The sequence below is a fragment of the Pollicipes pollicipes genome, unplaced genomic scaffold (genome assembly GCF_011947565.3).
Source record: "Pollicipes pollicipes isolate AB1234 unplaced genomic scaffold, Ppol_2.1 Scaffold_4002;HRSCAF=4701_pilon_pilon_pilon, whole genome shotgun sequence".
In the NCBI taxonomy this organism is placed as follows: Eukaryota; Metazoa; Arthropoda; class Thecostraca; order Pollicipedomorpha; family Pollicipedidae; genus Pollicipes; species Pollicipes pollicipes.
Window position 1 is genome coordinate 23,224,596 of NW_023596420.1, and position 21,138 is coordinate 23,245,733.

At 49.5% G+C, this 21,138-nt stretch overlaps 1 protein-coding gene across 2 annotated transcripts; it reads left to right on the forward strand.

The window, feature by feature from the left end:
* The first annotated feature begins 1,804 nt into the window (after positions 1–1,804).
* On the forward strand, positions 1,805–17,774 carry LOC119093092 (glutaminyl-peptide cyclotransferase). 2 transcript variants are annotated; one of them, XM_037215980.1, is made up of 8 exons: positions 1,805–2,005; positions 12,577–12,735; positions 14,075–14,258; positions 14,371–14,453; positions 14,922–15,098; positions 15,739–15,961; positions 16,705–16,862; positions 17,292–17,774. In XM_037215980.1, exons 1-8 carry the CDS (start codon positions 1,922–1,924, stop codon positions 17,328–17,330), a joined length of 1,107 nt encoding a protein of 368 aa, XP_037071875.1. In that variant the 5' UTR covers positions 1,805–1,921; the 3' UTR covers positions 17,331–17,774. The 2 variants fall into 2 exon arrangements, with proteins under 2 accessions (XP_037071875.1, XP_037071876.1); XM_037215981.1 differs by lacking the exon at positions 1,805–2,005 and having other exon boundaries at positions 12,649–12,735; positions 13,923–14,258.
* The last annotated feature ends 3,364 nt before the right edge of the window (positions 17,775–21,138 follow it).

Here is a 21,138-nt window from a genome sequence, read left to right on the forward strand (position 1 = left end):
TAACCGGCCAGACGGACACAGCTTTCTTGCAACCAAGCACAGCAAAATTGGGTGCCATTGGGCCTACAGACGACCAAGAACCATTGTTGGAAAAGTCAAGAGTTCTTGAGCAAGCAAAGCTCATATTTCGATGGTTGGGAAAGTGTTGCTTGGGGAAAATTTGGGGGCTCATTACCCTGTTTAGAGGCGTGACGCTGTTAGTTGCCTAGTCCATATGTCCACTTGCCGGGTCAGTCTGATCGCTAAGGGACTTTCCACGTTGCCATTGATCTCTTTGCATTTTCTCGTAGGGCCTTGGAGGGCCTTATGCTGCTGCTAGGGCTCTTATAAGGTAAGGCACGAAGACACTCGATGTCCAGGGGCCCTCTACTTCGATCGAGGGCTCTCTCCCTTTGGTCTCATTCGCGAAGGACTCTTCACGCCTATCGAGGCTCGTGTTGTTAACCTGCCCGTGCACTCTTGATTGCACAGGGGTATTAATTTATTGTCTTGGATGATTTCCCTTTGCTCGGAGGCTCCTGTGCTATGGCCGGGGCTTTATATCTCAGCCTGTTGCGGCACTACCAATCGCTTAGGGCCCCACCACGTTGGTCTTGGGTTCCTTCTGCTTGCTCTGGGGACCTTATACTTGTTGACGAGAGCCACTTTGTTGGCCTCCTGCGGCGCAGTGATCGCTCAGGTTGCGTCCTTTTTGGCCTTGGTGTCTTTGCCTTAAGCCAGGAGTCGAATATGCGCCGGTGAATTTTTACGCGCAATCGCCGAAGGTAATTTTACATGCCGCCGGCGTCGTGTATGTCATTTCCATTGGCTAGTGAGTGTGTGACATTTATCATACTAGTGCATCATGTTCTTAGCATATTTTGAATGCTAGGGTACGTTTCACCCCTTTATAACAAGGGAAAAATTGTGCATTGGTCATCATCCATCAGGTGATAACATCACCCAGCCGGCTAGCCGTAAATACATAAGCTAGGAATCGAGTCCATACTTGGTTTTGATGGTTGTTAGCAGCCGACTAAAGTTTTTTTTTTGCCTGTCGGTCCGAAACACTTGTCCCCAGCATCACAGCATTTAAAATGGTCTGTATAAAACAAGTGAGAATGTATATATATATATATATATATATATATATATATATATATATATATATACATGTGTGTATATATTGCATGCCACTAGTCTTAAAATGTGCTGACCGAAATGCAAGGATTTTTTATGGGTGCCGGTAGTGTAGTGGTCAACGCATCTGCGTTAGCCACTGCGCGTCTGGGAAACCGGGGGTACCTGGTTCGATTCCCCGCGGTGCCCGCCCTTCCTGCCAGAGTGAGAGGCAGCCGACGCCATATAGCTTCAGCAGCTGAGTGCGTCGTAAAGCCCCAATGACACGCGAGGATATTTTTGGAGGGGGCCCCAAAATCCAGAGAGCCCCACAATATTGCGTGCCCCCCTCCCCTTGACCTTGACGAAATCCTGGATCTACCCCTGACCGTCGCGGATCTCGAAAATCGCTCCGTGGTCTATGCAAGCAAATTTTGACACGTGAAACAACACAAGAATTTGACCCGTGAGCAAATAATGGCATTCAGGTTAAGACGGAAATGAAGCAATTTCTTGTATGGTAATGCAATAATAGAAACCGGCTGAATAAATTTATTGTACGATTTTTTTTTTAAACCACGTGGTAAGTACTACTACAGCATAGGCCCATTGGACTCAAGGACCCTATGACGTCACGAGCCGTCACCCAAATCGGCCAAATCCCCGAATGACTCCACAGCTTCATGACCTTGCTACCTTGCTCAAGGCGACGCCCGCGCGTGGAGTTTGTTTTGGGTCTGCGCGGGGTGTGCGAGGCTTGAGTGTGTGGGAGACGGCTTGGTGTATGGTTGCGTGATATCAGGATTCACTGTGGGCACCCAACATGCAGCGATATTATGTTGTGTTGTTCGCACATGTGCTGAATTTCTGTGCAGCAACAGATGAACCAGGATGGAGGACCCGGCAGGTGGGCAGCACGCTTATACCCTTATTTGATGTTAAGAAATTGATAGACTGCATGCCTTTGGCAAGTGCTAGAATCAATACAATCCATGACAAGTGTCAGAAGGGCTGGAATCCATGTCAAGAGCCAGAAGTGCTAGAATCCATGCCCAGCCCCTGGAGCATGTCACCTACCATTACTCTGGAATGTAATATTTTGGGTGATGCCAGTGCAGGCCTTATCCCCAGTAATGCCTTTATATTTTGGTATCGCTGTTGTAGATGACCATATTCTCGAAACAGGTTGAGTGGGTAGAGCTAGTGTGTTAGCATAGAAGCTTGTTATCAGTACCTCTACCAGGCATTTACTAATACACCTTCTGTTTGCTCTACCTGCCATATAATTTTGTGCTGACAGTGTGGGATATTTCATCCCACACCCACCACCCACCCAGCATGCATGGACAGAGACATATACCCGGTTTACATGGGCAGCCGAGGATAATTCGAATTAAGATCGGAACGGATCATGCGACGTTAACCCTCTCGGCGAGGGGCGTTTACATGGGCGAAACCGGCTTTACGTCGGATTAACGGTCGATAGTTCGATCCCGCTTAGTTCGAATCAAGGAACGGATTATGGGCGAAAACTGCGCTTTTGAGGCGAACTGAACAAAACAAGAAGAAAAAAGCAGGTACTCTGCGTATGGATGGCGAATGTCACGAGCCATGGTGGGCGCGAGACAGCTTTGAGGGCGAGGAGGAAGATGGACTCCGTTGGAAAAATGATATGTGCGGGACTCATAGGCTTTATAGCTACAGCAAAAGCCATAACACTTGAAACACAAGAGTTGCGCAGTCAGCACTGCCAAATCTGTCACATAAGCAGTGTTATATGCAAATTTTTACTAGCAGGAAACTTTGGCTAGCAGGAAATCAGTATTTTCTTGTATTGGCCAATGACACTCACAAACTTACCACACTCATATCAGTATGCCACCCAGCATCATGTCATCTACTTTGCGCAGCCCAAGAAACACATTACCTACTCTCACACTAATGCATTTATGAGCAGCCTGCAACAGTGAGCTAAGCTACAGAAATGACTCATGAATGCTACATAGTCAGTGGCAAAAATTGTGTAACTATGTTGTCTTTTCCCATCCAATGCATCATCAGTACCTGAGGGCAGCATTGCCATTTAGACTTGGCATGGACTGGCAAGTCAGAATGCAGCTATTTGCTTTCTTGACATAATAGGGTTGAAATACTGCTTTGATATCCTTGCAGTCAACAGCATTGGCTGATATTGACTGATGGCTAGGTGGCACAAACAGCTGTGTTCGCACAGTCCAAAGATCATAACATGTGAACCAGCCCCAGAGCTGTCATGACAAAAGCAATCTGGGCTCAAAATTCATAACAAATGATTAATTATAACAACAGCTCAATTATCCAGCTCATGGTTTGCAAAGATACATGTCACAGAAAAGCACCAAGGTAACATATTTACTCACCAGTACAAAAACAGGTAATGATGTGCACCACAGATGTTCTCTGCACATCATGTGGCATTATGTTAGGTTTACTTAGTTTATGCACTGTTTTCTTCCACATGAAATGCACAAACCTGGATTTGACAGAGTACTGATGACAGCTATTTTCATCCAGTGCTCACATTTGCTTTCTTGACATTTTGGAACCATCACTGGGCAATTTTGGTCCCATCATTAAAAATAGTTCACATTCTGCACTAACTGCAATGATCTATTGCCTATATTTGTTGATCCTTTGCATCATGCAGGAATTATTGAGTTACCTATCTCACACACATTAAACCGACAAGCAACAAACAGCCTAATCACATGAAAAACAAATATTCCAGCCCCCGCTCCCTTGCCATTTGGTCTACCAGTGTGATGTAACTTCATATTTCCTTGACGAGCCAGTCACCAATATCCAGCACATCCCTCCTGCCAATAGGTGGTCAACCAAATGTTCAAGTCACAGGAGAAATGTCTACAAAATCAATCCTGGGGCATTTATGTATTCACTTAATGAAAGAAACTATTGGTACTCCCTGCAAGAATTGTTGAACAGTTGAAGTACCTACCTCATGGCCCGCAAAGACACCCATCACAAAAAAGCACCATGGTGACATATTTAATCACCAGTACAAAAACAGGTGATGATATGCAACACAGACGTGTTCTCCATGCAGCATGTGCCATCGTGTTAGGTGTTAGTTTATGCACTGTTTTCCTGCACATGGAACACACAAACTTGGATTTAGCAGAGTAATGATGACAACTATTTTCAGCCAGTGTTCACATTTGCTTTCTTGCTGTTCTGACCCCGTCATTGGGCAATTTCGGTCCTACCATCAAAAAAGTTCACATTCCGAGCTGACTGCAATGATCTATATTTGTTCATCCGTCATATCATGCAGCAATTTTTAAGCTACCTTTCTCTCACAAATTTAACTGACAAGCAACCAGCATCCTAATTTAAGGAACATCTGCAAAAACACTCCTGGGGCCTTGAGGTATTAACTTAATGAAAGAAACTTTGAGGCATTCTCTGCAAGAATTTTGAGCAATCCAAAAATTAAAGTGAGAACAAGTCAAAGCTATATAAAATGACCAGATTACCTCCATCTGGCTTTTGGAAGCATGGAGCCTGCCCCAGATGTAAATTAATCTAACCTTTAGGCGGAAAGATAACACCAAACACCGCCGACGCCTGCTGTCTGCATAGATCACGCGCCTAGCAAGGCTAAATTACGTGAGCATTTCTGTGCTGCTAGCCACTCAAGGCCCTCAATAATAAGAGTAGTTTTAGCAGCATGGTGTCAACTTCACCTTCTTTCTCTTTTCCTTTACCATCTTGGACTTGAACCGTCTCGAGCAATAGCTAAAAACCCGTGGAAGAGCGGCAACACCAAACAAAGCTGAAATGGCCATGAACAGAACTGCGTGCGCCAGGCATTTTTCTTTTTTTTTTGTTTAGACAGCTGACGGCCGATAATTCGGACGAAATCCCTTCCTGAACGGATGATCCTCTCACGGGAAGGGATTTCCTCCGGCGCACGATTCGAATCAGCGGAACGGCGCGTGAGTGTATACATGGGCCGGATAGTTCGGATCGAGGACGGGTCCCGGCTCAATTCGAATCACAGCTGCCCATGTAAACAGGGTAATAGATGTAGCATGGCTGTCTACTGATGATCTGAGGATTGTGCAGTTTGGAAGATGTCGAAGCACGAGGATATACGAGAGAGGTAAAACCGTCTGGTGATTCATGTCTCATATTTGCCTGACGTTAGCGTGACGTCACTGGTGCCGAGACTTCAAGGCACTGCGGGCTGCAAGATGTCGAACGTAATGCTGAGGGGCAACCAGAACGTCGAATGTTCGTACAGACAATGACAAGGCTGTTAGTAGAAGGTTCTGCTGTCCAGTGAACCGATTGGGTATAATTTTATGGCGACTACAATGATCTGCACCGCAAACCTATGTGGCAAGCCATTAAAATGCAGACTTGCTTGGTGAAGACATGCACATGATACTTATTCGCAATTGGGCGGCAGGAACATCGGACTGTCTTCATACCCATAACAGTCAGTGGCAGATGTATGTGACCAGCGAGCCGGCTGTATAGACTTAAATGGGTATGACACACGCGGCCACTTACGCGGCGAGCCACTGCAATCAGCTTTGATCTTATACGACCTCGCACCTCGTGGTCGTGCTGCCGCCGGTGGTGCGAGTGGGTCGCGAGCGTGGCTAGTCTGTTGGCTGCTACACTTTTGGCGCTAGATGCGTCTTGTTTGATCGTGTATCTGCGTTCCGCCGTGTTGGGTCTCTTCATCTCTGTGGGGCCGGCTGTGCTCGGTCTTTACCTGTGCGCGGGGCCGACAGCGCCTTGGCCCTATCTGCTTGCATAGTCGCGGTGTGTCGAGCTATGTGTGTTGCGATCTTAAGACGTGTATGTGCTTTGCTATGTTTGACGCCAAAGTGGCACGTGGATGGAATCATAGATATCCAAACGGGGGTGCAGAGCACGACATGTATTTTTTGTCCCGTTCTTTTTAACCGGACTCACGTTAACTGCACGACTTAAAAATTTTGGTGCGTTTCATACGAGTGCCATTGTGCTCCAATAATGGTATTTTCTTGAGCATATTTACGTGGGCGTTTGAGCAATCAGTTTGGGCGAGTGCTATTGTGCTCCAATAATTGTATTTACTGGAGCACATTTGCTTACTTTACTTTACTTTATTGCTTGAGATTGAGCATATTTCATGTAGCCACGACCACTCAAGGGCGGTGATGATGTGGACGCACACCATCATATGTACCAAGTCTTATGGGCTGCGCGCGCGTCCGCGTAAACCTGGTCACGTTTGCCTGTGTTTTGGCGGTGGCGACTATTTGTGCGATATTCCGTGGCAATATTTGTGTCTGGTAACAAAAGGTAATCTTTCATTGTCTTATACATGTTTCCGTAATACTATTTTCCTCAAAGGAAGTGCTCCACACGTGTACGAGGTTTTGAACTGGAATAGCCATCTTTAAGGTCATCATGTGCGGTTCACAGCCCTACCCTGCTGAGGGCCCAAACCGCCCTAGCTAGTTTTTGAGTCGCACGCCCACGAAGATGTGCGGACTTTTTCGGGAGACTATTTCAGGGCCACCCAGACATCCATGGTGTCATAATAACGTCGTTCAAATATTGCCATTCTGTAAGTCACGCGGCGATCAAGGCCAAGACAAGTGCAATTATCGATTCGCTTATACCTGGCGGTCGTGGTCACGGTGTCGAGATGTAACGGCCATTAAAAGGCTTTCAATCAATGATGTACAATGTATGGTAACGTGACCAAATAATGATGAACTGAGGAGCGTTTTTACTAAACAGAGAAATTGCTTGTTCTAGAGCAGTCTTTGGCGTAAAAGTGTACCGAAAGTTGTAAGTGAGCGTATTTCATTACACATGACGTTTGCTTTAATATCTTAAACTGTGGAACATTTCTTTTAAAGGGATGTTTCACATTTGAGGACATTGAGGCAGCATCATAAATGATAGAACAAGCTCACTAATAACTTTTAGTATGTTTTTTTAGTGGAAAAGGCTGCTCTAGACAGCAAAATTCTTTTCCCAGCAAATATGCTCCTCGATGCGTTATGGTTTGATGACGTCATCGTACTTAACACGACATTGATTGAGAGCCAGTTGACGGCCGTTACATCTGGAAATCGCGCTCACGAACGCCAGATATGAAGCTTCGACAATAACATTTTTGCTTGGCATTGATCGCCGTATGGCTTATAGAATGACTGGAATGGAGCGGATTTGAATGAAATTATTATAACGTCATGAATGCCAAGGTGAGTTTGAAATACCCTCCCGGACATACTTTTCACCATTTTCGCGGGCGTGTAGCTCAGAAAGTGAATGGGCTTAGATCTTAAGAAAAACAGGATTGTGAACGGAACCGAAAGTTCTTCAAGATGGCAGTTTCATTTCAAAACCCCATGAAGATGTACACTCCCTTTAACTCCCCCCCCCCCCAAAAAAAAAAAGATCAGCGTGCATGCTTGCCTGCTCCCGCACAGCCGCGGGGGCAACGGAATTTATGCCAAGTTGCGGGGAAAGGCACAAGTGATCGTCATTTTTGTTGTTAAATTGAAGGAGATTCTGGACTCACTCCCTCTAGTGCATGCACCCATGTGTGGGCGTATTCACTCACAGTGCCGATTGAATACGAACAACTTTTCTGAGTATAAGCTCGCAACGCATATTATCATGCTTGTCATTCAATTACACGCCATCGGATGGCGGATATGTAATCTTCCAGTAATTTTATGGTTTTTGCTGATAAGAGGGTGGCCCGATGTTTAGGCTGGTCATTTTCAACAGTTTGCTCGTGCGTATGTTCGTTTTTCACGATTAATGCATTTCAACCGCAAGGCATATAAGCCCGCGATAAATACATCATCGTGCTTGCCATTTATTCTACACGTTCGGCTTCCTGGCACAAGCCCCAAGCAGTCTGCTCATTATCGATACGAAGGCAGTCCGATATGCCGGCCGCCCATCTCTGCAGCAATTCTTGCGTAAGCGTTTTAATTTCCACGCCGACTTTATTCTTGGCTGCAGCACCTATCAACATACATTGCCGTGTTGATGGTAAATTGTACTCAATTGGTTCGCTGGTCGTATGCACCAGACATTAATAGGCTGTTCATAATGGATTAGAAGAGTGTCCGGTGTTTTGACGGTCGTATTTCGTGCAGTTCTGCTGTGTGTGCGTTTTTACCTTTTCACTAATTGCAGGTTAATCGTTAGCGGCATAGGCTTACAGAGCACACCATCTTGCTTATAATTAGATTCTGTGGGATCGGCTCGCTGGCCGCATGGACCGCTCGCCAACAGGCTGTTCATTACTTGAACGAAGGTGTCCGTTGTTCCGGCTGTCCCGCAGCTTTACGCCCCCGCAGCCCGTGGCGACGCCGCATCGGAGCCTCGGCAACAGTGACGTCGCCGCGGAGTGTGCAGAGCGGGTGGAAACCAGACTTCTGGCACAGCCCATGCACAGTGTTAGAACCTAACCTAGGACCCTGCTGATTTGGACAATGACGCCACATGGACTACATGGGGGCTGGGCAGGACCAAACGGGCCCGGTCTGGTCCTCTCCGGTCTGCCTCTGGTCTCGTCCAGTTCGTTCCTGGCCGTCCGTTCCCTTTAGTCACGTCCCTTGCCGGCCGATCCTGTCCCATGGCGTCCTGTCCTGTCTGGCTCCGTCGGGCTCCATCCAAGCTCATTCCGTCCCAAGTCTCATCCTGATCCATCCCATCCCTTCAGGTCTCGTCCATTTCCGTCCGGTACCATCCAGTCCTGTAAAGTCCCATCTGGTTCCGTCCGGTCCCGTCTGGCCTCGCCCCGTCCATGTTCTTCCGTGTGGCCCCATTCTGTACTCTGACGTTACATGGTTCCATCCGGCCCAGTCCATTAACGCCTGGTCCCGCCCGCTCCCGTCTGGATTGTACTGTCCCATTCGTTTCTATCTAGTCCCATCCGGCCCCATCCCATCCCGTCCCATCGCATGAGATGGACGGGATGGGATGCCGATCCCGTGCCGCCTCATGGCTTCCGATCATGTCAGTCCCGTCTCGGATGATCACGTTCCATCTGGTGTCGTCCGGTCCCGTCTGGTCCCGCTCCGTGCTGTCTCTGTTGGTCACGTCCCATGGCACCCGATACCATCTGACCCCGTCCACTTAAGTTTGGTCACGTCCGGGGCCGTGCGATACCGTATTGAGGCCATATTACCATTTTTCATATTCCATAGTGCATTGAAGTTGAATTTGAAGCACCGTATTCATAGTGAAGTCGATCATGGTTGGCTGGTCATACAGTGCTTGGTTCATTATCTAATATATCATTAACAGCCCGCATTTTCCTTAATGTTCCACGCCACATTTTCGGGATACAATGAACGTTATTAATGATACATACTAAGGTCCCAAAATACATTTGGCACTTAACTTTCGGACAGCTGCTTCATCTTTTGGACTACGAGCGTCCGATTTTCGCGCAGCATGTCCAATGCGTTGTATGTTTAGCCCATCATATTTCAAGGCCACAAGATAACGGGCTTGGATTTAGGGCTGCTTTATTATACCCTCAAAATGTTCGCGCCTACCACCCAAACGCACATTAATCTACCGGGCCAAGTTTGACCTTAACGACTGCCTGTGGCTGTTTTCACAGACCTGGTCCTGCAGGTAACCCCCCCCCCCCACAGAAAATATTCGAGGGGTGACAGATCAGGCAAATGAGGCAGCCGCTCCACATCGAGTCGGTGCATGGTCACGGTCACGTGGTCACCGGAGTGATTATGGAGCCCCTCTAATGATTCGTGGGGGCATTGAGGTTCGGTCCTGGTATGTTGGAACCACCGACAGGCACAAGCCTGCACGCGCGTGCCCTGCTTAGATGCTCCGAGAACCAGGGCGTGCGGACATAGTAACCTAGCTGTGGTCACCTGCCGCACCCTTTTTCAAGTGATGGCATGTATTGGTATATAAGTGACTAAATGGTGAATGGTGATGATCGAACTCAGAAGATCGAGAACAGGCGATGCCGTTTTATGACATGTAAGAAACCACATGCCACCCATGGGGTACACTTCACAGAGTGCAGAGTTCGCTGTCAGCCCTTTCAACTCCAAGAAAAAAGCGGGAATGTGTGGCGCAGCGGACTGAAATGTCTGCAAAGAAGTGCTGCGGGTATTTTGATCTTCGCGCTCCTGAGCGAAAACACAGCTGATCAGTGAACCAGAGATCATCAAAGAGTTTGGTTCTGCTTGAGTTTGACAATGAAGCACTGACAAGTCGTCATCATGTCCTAGGGCGTGAGTTAAACGGGATGTTACACATTTAAAGATATTGATCCATCTATCAGTTATGATGAACTGAGCCCACTTTTAACTACCAAGTTATTATTTCTAAACATCCTCCTCCATGCGTCATTGTTTGACTACGTCATGGAAAGTTTGTATGTTATTGAGATGCTGCCAAACTAGTCCGATAAAAGAGACACCCTAGCACTCAAAATCGCCGAGAGCTGGCAGTGGCGGTGTTAGAATGGTCGCTGAGCCAAACATTGTTATGTCCTCGTGTTTCGTTCCTTTTTTTGTGACGGTCTTGCATATTTATCCGGGAGTTTGAAATGTCGACTTTTATTCGCATGCTCGGTTTTTAGCGCCATTCTGAAGTTATTTGATAATGTATCTTATTTCCGTAATAAATAGCGACCATATCCAACTCCAAAACCCATACTTAGTGGAACACTCCCTTTTAAGCGAATATTCCGCATTTGAAGATATTGAAGCAAGTAACAGATATGATGAAATAAGATCGCTTATAACTATTAGTATACGTTTAAGTGAAAAAACCTACTCTACACCACACAACTTCTCTATGTGGTAAATATGCTTCTCGAGACATCATTGTTTGATGACATCATCGTACCTTGCATAACGTTAATTAAGAGGCGTTATTATGACGTTGTGGATGCCTGGGTCACGTTGAAACAGTCTGCTTATATGCGTGAGCGTACAGTTCACGGTCCTACCCTTCATAGACCTAAGCCCTTTTAGTTTCTGAGCTACACGCCTGCGAAAATATATAGACTTTTTCGGGCAGACCATTTCAAGGTCACCCAGGCATCCATGACGCCATAATGGCGTCATTTGAATCCTGCTATCTCATTGGTCATGTGGTGATCAAAGCCAATCAAAATATAATTGCCGAGTCGCTCACATCTGGCGTTCGTGAGCACGATTGTCATATAATGGCCGTCAAGTGGTTTTTAATCAATGTTGTGCGAGTGCGATGACCAAATCAAGCAATGGCGTATTAAGCAGCCTATTTACTGAACAGAGAAATTGCTGTTTCCAGAGCAGCCCTTTCCCCCTTAAAAGAATACCACTAGTTATAACTGAGGTTGTTTCTCACTATCTGACGCTTGCTCCAACATCTTCAAATGTGGAACATTTTCTTTAAGACGGGCAGCGCTGTGAACTGAACCTAATGATCTTCAAGATGTCTTTTTCACTTCAAAACCCTATACAAGTGTGGAACACTGCCTTTAAGCAATATACCTGCGTAATGTAATTGCGGTTTCCAATCGTTTTCAGAATGGTGGACGGTCCATGCTAGAACGTCTCGAGCTCTTGGTGGCGGCGGCGAAGGGATTCTGGCTGGAGTTGCCTGAGACTGTGGTCTTTCTGAATGATTAGCCTTGCCCGGGGCTGAAGTGCTCAGATTGTGCGCCGTTTTATTGGCTCTGGATCTTTGTATGGAACGAAAAGTGGGTTTTCTGTTGAGGGCATTTCCTTCTTTAAGACTGGAACAGTGCGCAAGATTCAAGCGGGCATTTTGGAAACGTTCGCTTGTTGCATATTTTAACACTATTTTGAACCCCATCTTCATCAAGCCGCAACTCCCGCTGTAACGAGCGTTTCGGAAGGGATCATACTGCAGTGCGTGTCATGCATGCAATTTACATGCATTTGATTAAGTACTGATCTTTAACCTACGTCCGTTATAAAGCCTTTCATTTGGAACAACCCGTGATGCACATGAAGCGACGGTTTACAGAGAAATGGTCATGCACATAAAATCTCTATGAACATTTTCACACGGGAGGCTTACTGTTACGAAGATCTATGCGGACGGAGTTTTTCCTTTACTAAGATCCGTGCGAACAACAATTCGAGTTCGGTACGAAAAGTGCGGTACGCGTATATGTCATGTACAGTTTCGCGTACGAAGTTTGGCATTTGAAGAAATGCTCTGTGAAGTTCGGCCCTGGAACTAAGCTGTCCGATTTCAGTGCATTGCGTGCATAGCGTTTGTGCTCTGCCTCTACACAGGCCAGCTACCCGCCACACTCCCAGCGCCCATGCGCTTCTGCTGGTCGTTACACTGATGTCCGCGCATGCACTCCTATACTCACACTCCATGCTGGCTGTTCTCAGGCGGCGGCCCTGACCGAGGCTGTGTGGCTGATTCCCTCGCCGGCAGAAGAGCCACGTGCCGGTGTCGCTGGCAGCAGACACTTTGGAAAAGGTGGCGCTGCTGGACCGCCATTCCGACCCCACCGAAGAGGCCTGGAGCCGCCTGCTCGGGCCGCTGCTTGTGCCGCGTTACGTCACAACCGCAGCACACGAGGATGTCCGCAAGGTAGGTGGGGCGCCGGCTTCGGTGACTGGGCAACGGTGCTTTTTCGCCCTCAGGCTTTATCCAGAAGCTAGTCTGGGGCTTCAGAGCATGATGTTTTTTGGGCGCTTTAAGACAAAGCGAACCGCCAGATGGCACTGTCACCGCTCGCTCTCCAGAACATCACGCAGTGATGCTGCCTCTCCCCAGTGACTGCGAAGTCGGACCGCGATCTCGGACTTAACGAAGGGTCCGATCCTTCTCCCCGCTTCTGATGGAGTCAGATATCGCACGCTGCTGCTCGTTTGGACTGGTGAGAGTCGGCCGTGGATGATGGTGCACATGGGCATATGTCCAAGGGCGTCACAGTGCCTGAGGTGGAGACCTCCGGCGCAAAATTGGTTGTGAAAACCAGCGAGTCGTTTGCACCTCTCTGCCATGGTTGTCAAGTTAGCTAGATGCTAGCTCATTGGGAAATCAAGGTTTGGGCACTATCAGGTGCTGAACTCGTGTCGCTCAAATATGCCCCGTTAAAGGCGTAAAATGCATAAACCACTGGTATCGCATATTTCTAGATGCAAATCGTGTCATTTGGGGTCACAGCCCATGCGGCTATTGGCTGAAACGATCGCACGAGAGCCAGAGGACGTATGGTCGTAAGTCAAACTAATTTTGAACATGGAAAATGATGCATGCCCCCAGTGTTTGGTTCGGACAGCTGATCGGTACGCCGTCGACGTGTTGGCGTGCTGATTTGGACAGTGCACACCGCCGGTATCACATACTGACTCAGCCTCGTCTCCCCAGCACCTTGTGGACATACTGACTCGGCTGCACTGGACAGTGGACACCGCTGGTGTCACATACTGACCCAGTCCCGTCTCCCCAGCACCTTGGGGACGTACTGACTCGGCTGGGGTGAACAGTGGACGCCGCTGGTGTCACATACTGACCTGGATGCTGGCACCAACTGTAACGTAAGCTGCGTACGAAAGGGCTGCTGCCGGAGGTGCCGAAAATACTTAGGTACATGAAATCCTGGGGCTTCCGTGGGCCACCACAAGTAGCTGGTAGCTGACACGGCTGGTCTGGACAGTGGACACTGCTGGTGTCTGACCCAGTCCCGTCTCCCCAGCGCCTTGTGGACGTACTGACTCAGCTGGTCTGGGCAGTGGACACTGTTGGTGTCTGACCCAGTCCCGTTTCCTCAGCACCTTGTGGACGTACTGACTCGGCTGGTCTGGACAGTGGACACTGTTGGTGTCTGACCCAGTCCCGTTTCCTCAGCACCTTGTGGACGTACTGACTCGGCTGGTCTGGACAGTGGACACTGCTGATGTCTGACCCAGTCCTGTCTCCCCAGCACCTTGTGGACGTACTGACTCGGCTGGGCTGGACGGTGGACGGTGACCGGACGTTCAAGATGCAGACGCCGCTGGGGGAGATGCCGTTCACCAACGTGGTGGCCACCCACGATCCGGCCGCGCCGCGCCGTCTGGTGCTGGCCTGCCACTACGACTCCATCTACGGACGGGACGCGTTTGTCGGTGAGTGCCGGACGTTGCCTGACGCTGGAGGGATGTTTGCCACTGTTGTCAGCCGTGGAGTTGCCCGAATGAATGCTGACTGATCTCTGGGTGGGCGCTGTGTCCGCTTCAGCCGCCACCGACTCGGCCGTGCCGTGCGCCATGATGCTGTACCTGGCTCACCTGATGACCAGTCGCTACCTGGACCCGATCAAGGTTAGAGGCCAAACTCAGCACCAATGCTGGATGGGAGCTGCCCCCCATCAAGAGGGGGGGGGGGGGGCGGCCCTGGCACTCACCCCTTGGCACGTGGTCCTCATTAGGCGACCGCCCCAGCACACACGCTATGATGCGCGGATTCTTCCAAGACCATCGGTTGCTCTCATCACCACCCCCTAATGGTGCGTGGACGTATCAAAGTCGGGTGTCTGCGCCACCCACGGGTGCGTCACGGTGGCAGTCCGCACCTAGTCTGTGGAAGAGAGGCTGCGCAGGCGTTACTCTTCGGATGCCCGTGTATCGCACCGGCTGACTGATGGACAGAGGCGTCCTTCTCTGCATGGCTCTGTTTTGTTAGAAGTGACATTGCAACATTGCTTGAGTCGCGACGCCCCCGCCTCGGAGTGGAGAGCTCCACAGGCTGGCAGTGCCGCCGAGCGTCTGACGCTCTGGCTGCACGGCCAGGGCCGGTCGGACACGACCCTGCAGCTGATGTTCCTGGACGGAGAGGAGGCGATCGTCGAGTGGACTGACGACGACTCGATCTACGGCGCCCGGCACCTGGCCGGCGAGCTGCAGCAGACCGCCTGCCAGGCCACCACAGCCTGCTCCAACACTAGCCTCACCGAACTGGATCGCATCGTGAGTGGGCGGGGTGGCTGCGTGCCGAGCATGTGATCGGCCGCGATCTGGTCTGCCGGCTTATTGTATATAAGGATCGTTCATTTAGGGTGTACTCATCAGCTTATACACTGGTCTAGATCACTACATAGGATAAAATGTGTTTGCCATCTTTAAGGTGATTGGGCCTATCGGAAACGTCTCTATGTGTAGAAAGTTTCAGCACATTCAGCTGACATGTGGGGCAAATGTGCCTTTATGTTTTTCTCTATTTTGCAATAATTTTGCAACGTGGGGCACGGGTGCGGGTGTTATGAGAAGCGCGCACTGCGATGTGCTGCTTCCATTATGGCAGCTGTACAAACGTTAACGTTACAGTCGAAAACAGGGCAGAAGGGGCAATATACCAGGTCTCGTGAAGCTGTTAGTTTCGGAAACTGCCCCGTGTAGTGCTAATTTTCGGCGCGCTGTAGAACAAATACGATTTTTTGTAGGTCAGTTCTCATGCTCACTCGGTCAGGGCACAAACCGCATGACCAATCAGTTGGTTGCGTAGGATGAAAACTGGTTGGCTGAACGATTCGTTGCGTGGCCTGTTTTTCAAACGAAAGCGCTGCCCTTGGTAAGCGTTCTCTGGAGTATGCCGCCGTGTGCCGGCCAGGACCTGTTCGTACTGCTGGACTTGCTGGGCGCCAAGGAGCCGGCAATCGCCAACTACCTCTCCAACACCAACGCAGAGTTCCGCCATCTGGTGTCGGTGGAGCGTAAGCTGCGTAAGAAAGGGCTGCTGCCGGAGGTGCCGAAAATATTTAGGTACATGAAATCCTGGGGCTTCCGTGGGCCACCACAAGTAGCTGATGACCATCTGCCGTTTTTACATAAAGGTGAGGGACAAAGGAACTTGTGTATGTAGTGTGCTTCACCATGACGTATTCACCTTCGTCCAGATCTCCATAGATCGTGTGCTATTCTAAAAGCGATCGTTGCCCATTCGTGGACGCCAAGTCACGCCGGTTTGCATCCGCTCAACGTCATCTCACAATGCAATGTGAGAACCAGCTTTCTGTCACAATCGCTGCTTGTTGCAGCGCCGTAAGCTAAATAGCTGCCAATCTACTGATCTAGTATGTTGTTTTACGTAACACTTAACCGATATCATTAGCTGAGCATATCTTAGGCCTCTATTGGATATGTTACTGAAGGACGATTTAATACTTTTGTTATATGCCCAGACACAACAGGTAGAGGCGCGGTGCTTTTGTTATATGCCCGGACACGGCAGGTAGATGCGCGGTGCTTTTGTTATATGCCCGGACACAGCAGGTAGAGGCGCGGTGCTTTTGTTATATGCCCGGACACAGCAGGTAGAGGCGCGGTGCTTTTGTTATATGTCCGGACACAGCAGGTAGAGGCGCGGTGCTTTTGTTATATGCCCGGACACAGCAGGTAGAGGCGCGGTGCTCTCCGTCTGCAGCCTGCGCCAGTGACTGTCTATCTACACCTCATTGGCCAGTTGCGCTAGTTGTGAGGTCCGCAGCCAGGCTTTCGAAGCTCCACGGATGATGCGTCATCCTCTGAGTGAGAAGCCGGTGGTGCGCGCCTGACGGCGGCCGCTGGCGCGCTGCAGGTGTGAGGGTGCTGCATCTGATCCCGGTGCCGTTCCCGGCCGTGTGGCACCGGGACGATGACGACGCGTCGGTGGTGCACGCGCCGACGGTTACGGCGCTCGGTCGCGTCCTGCGCACGTTCGTCGCCGAGTGGCTCGGCCTGGCCGCGTTCAAGACGGTATGTGAACCCTCTCCGGACCGGGCGCACCGTGCGCATCCAGGCGTATGATGCATGTCTGTTTGTGCGTTGCCTGCTGGGTGCCGGAAGCCAAGATTCGCTCGCCGCCGGTAGAGTGTGTCGTGACTGAAACGTCTCCTGTTGTCGGCTCGGAAAAGGCAGCCATCTGGTGTCATGCTGTGGGATGTGCCGGCTTGTTTGCCCCCCCCCCCCCCACGTCGGTGACCGATCTGGTTGCGGACATGTTTGCACTCTGCTTTGAAGCCTGCCAGGGTCCCGTTCACCATTTCCTTTGCACCAGTCGGTTTATCATAGGTGAGACGGTTCAGACATACGCTCTGTCCGTGGTTTGTTTGACTAGTATTAACATCACCGGTTAACCTGTGTGTCCTTTATATACCCGTGACGACAAGCACAATGGTCTTCCAGGGACCCTTGAGCAGCGAAATGAAGCACGAAGAGCTGTGATGGGATCTTTGGAGTCGTGCCAGCCAGTTAGTGCCCGGTCACAAGATGGCAGCTGGCCTGTAGCCAGGCGACGAGTGAACAAACTCACAGCGGCCAGGCGGCGTTATGGCTGCTTCGCCACGTCCTCGGTTTGAGTTGCGCTGGTGCTGCTGTTCTCTGCGGTGTGAGGAAGTGTTGGCTGTGTGACCGCGCTGGTGCCTTGCTTGTGCGGTTCGCTGTTGTAATGGGAAACCGTACAAACATGTCATTGTGGTTTGGTGAGTGGAAATCCATGGGAATGCAGCTGACTGCCCATTTTTGCAATATCGGTAGTCGGTGTTGTTTTTGCAGGGTTTTACTGTTTTGTGCATTTAAATGTTTACGGAGTTTCCAGGAAAACGCTCCACGTGGTTGGGAATTGTAAATTTGAGCTGTTGTCACGATTTGAAATATATTCAATCAATTTCCAGTTGTTTATTTGACGAAAGCCCAACAGCGATCGGAGTGAACCTATTCAAGTGCTGGCCTGAGATCTGAGAAAATCGCGCTGGACGTGACTATGGCATTACCGGGTATTCCAGGCCGATGCTACCCGAGGCATATGCGCGGATTGCTCCCAGAAGCTCCCAGAAGACTGCTCCGAAGTGTCGGCACGAGTGTGCGCCTGACGCGGCGGATTCCCAGCAGTGACGACACAGGGTTTTGAACCACCGTATTGGTTCAACCACCAGCTGAACCACAAGTAACAGCACTGTTCAACGTGCGTGTTTCACGCATGCTCAAGGCGGACGCTTGAGCCCTTTGCGTTGCTGTCTCCTGGCTTGCGGGCACAGTAGCCTCCCGCCACCGGCTCTCATGTGTAACACCGAACATCAGATAAACGCCACGCGCGCATCAGCCCACCGTCTCTGAATCAGATCAGCTGGGGGCCAAGCAAGCGCCAACGATGGTTGACAAGATCTCTGCTGATGGACCGTCAATAGATTGCGTCGCGCGTTTTTAACCGTTTTTCGACTCCCTCCCACCCCGGTCATGCACTGGTTATGACGCAACCTTCCCCACCCCTTGTCACGCTGCGACTACGCTCGGGCAGAACCCCTCCGTGCTCATGTAAGTTACAGACGGCCCTGACTTCCAGACCGACCCAGAATTGAAAGCTGGTGTATCGTCCAGATGGTGTTTATTCTCCAAGTCTGGCACCGACTGCAGCGCGGGGAGGAGGTGCGCCCGCGCGCTTTGTACGTACCCGAGATGGTACCAACTGATATACTCTGGGGTAGTATTACACTTGAAGTACGTCACAACGTAAACGTTCGCTTTGTGGTTAACACCTCTGCCTGGCAATGTGAAGTCATTTAAAGTGATATTGAATGCAACATTATACGGAAAAGGTGAAGTAAAACTTGTTTAACTTTTTAAAACTTTTGTCACTCACTTTTGTCACACTTTTAAAACCCTGTGCCGGACGGGAGGGCTTTCATCGCATTTTAGCCAAGGTCCCGTTAAACCGAACTTGTCCCTGCCTCTGAAATATCTGAGCCAATTACTGGACCGTCTGCGCCGGTAAAGAATATGTTGCACCAATTAGGGTTCCGGGGTCGGCCTGGGGCCACCCGCCCGGTTCAGAGGTTAAGCAGAGACCCGGGACCGATGATGATATGTGCAAGAGTGCCTCCGGGACCAACGTGGTCGATCCGGAGGCACGCTTAAGTACCTCCGGATCGACCACAGGACCCATCCCCATATCGCCAGAACGGCAGCCGATGGTAGGCTGCCATTATGGCCAGGGCGGAATGTCCCATCAGGCCCCCGCTCGCAGCAATGTGCCCTCTCGTGTTCTACCCACGGGCTTCTCCGGAAAAGGTTAGGAACCTCATGAGTGATTGTCAGAGTGGATCAAAAAGAGATAAAAAATGTAAAAACCAACGCATGTCTACCTGATAACGTTCATTTTTTGGCAGGATCGACAAGTGCAACAAATTGCCTTGACTGTTGTGAGGCTGTGCGCTCGCAGTCTTACGAGTCGGGACAGCCATGGCCGGGGTTGCCGTTTCCTCAAAACCGAACGGCGTCGGCCGCTGCAGGTGACACCGAGCCGCGGGCGCCGGGCGAGTGAAAGCGACTGTCGTGCAGTAATGCTACGGATAGTCTTTCAAATTAGCCTGCACCGCTCAAAGATTACAGTGGGGCGAAGATTTTATCTGAATAATGTTGGGGTCGTCCCCAGAACAGGACAGGTACAGCAACACGGAAAGTAAAGATTTTCCTGTTACCCCTCCACTTGCACCACTACAGTCCAGCAACAGTTCATGGTGCGGTAAATACTAGCCCGATCCCATTGTCAGTCTAGAGATTGAGCAGGTGAAATGTACGCCCGTAATGCATTTTAAACACGTGCATGCATGTTTTAAGCTTTCAGATGCACTTCTTTCAGACGCCATCATTTTCGCCCGCCCGTAAACCGCTACGTAATGTTGACCGCGGGGCTGGCGTCGCTTGGTTTATAGAGACTAACGTTGGACGTTGGGGTTTGTTTCCAAGGCTTGCGAACATGCATACTTGAAACCATGTCACGCCGCTTTTTGCTAATTGAATCTGACTGAAGGTTTGATATTCCTAGACTGACATGGGCTGGCCATGTGAATACAAATCTTCAAGCATATTTAGATCTATCATCACGTTCACGTTATCGTATAAGTGCCCCTGTAAACTCAATAGACATCCTGAAGAGCCTGTGAGTGCTATTAGAACAGAAAAAGCCAACTGCACCATTGTAAAATGAAGAGCGCTGACTGTTTTCTCCGGTAGCTTCTGGCTTTTGTTTCGATAAAGGAGCTAAAAATATAGATAAAGCGAAGACAATCGCACCCTCGAAATGAAGTCGACCATGTCTGGTGGCCTTTTTCGGGGAGGGGGGACTTTTATCATCAGGGGCTCTTTGTCAACCCTGTGTCCCTCACATTTGCCAAGACTGGCTGCGCCCCTAGATGCTACGTTCATAGTTGACAGATACGTCGTCGGGATTTAAGACCGCATTAAAACTTAATCTGACCCCGAGAAAAGCTCAACTGATATAACTTGGTCGGTTTTGGCCAAGTTGGAGACCATCGACCGATTTGAACAGCATAAACACTTAAGATTTTAGGCATTTTGTTAGTGCAACAGAATCACGCGACCAGGAAGTATGCGTAGCGACACAGATATATGGCAGTATTGCTGCGTGATCAAGCAGGCCTCGAAAGCTTGCTAAAGACATACTACGTCACAGTATTAAAGACGGCGGCCCAAATGCCTCTGACGTGAATAAGATTTACATGAGTTCACGATCAGCTTGGATAAGATGAACGTACTGCTGCTTGTGTAATTGTCCTGGCGTCAGTTATTATAAGCAAGAGTAGGTGAACTGAAGAAGTACATGTGGTTAGAATTGATGACGGTGAATTTGTATCAATACAATGAACGTACTATGTTTCTACAAAATTGTTAAGATTTTGCAATGAAGTTTTGGTTGGTTTTGAGCACTCTGGCAGGAAATTGTTTTTTGCATGTACTTTTGTTAATATTCGATAGCTAAGTCACTTGCATCCCACAAAGAATACAATTATTTTATTATTTTATTGTGCAGCAACCATTGTTCATGAATCCGTTTTGCTGGGCGGGAATGCTGTTGTTTTGCGACATTGTGGAACAGGACAGCATTTACTCTAAGCCCAGTATATGGCACGAGGCTATGGATATTTTGTATTCAGTTCTTGCCGTTAGTTCACCCAATTCTAGAAAAATGCCAAGACCGGCAATCACCGTGTGGATCAGCAGGGGACGTTAGATG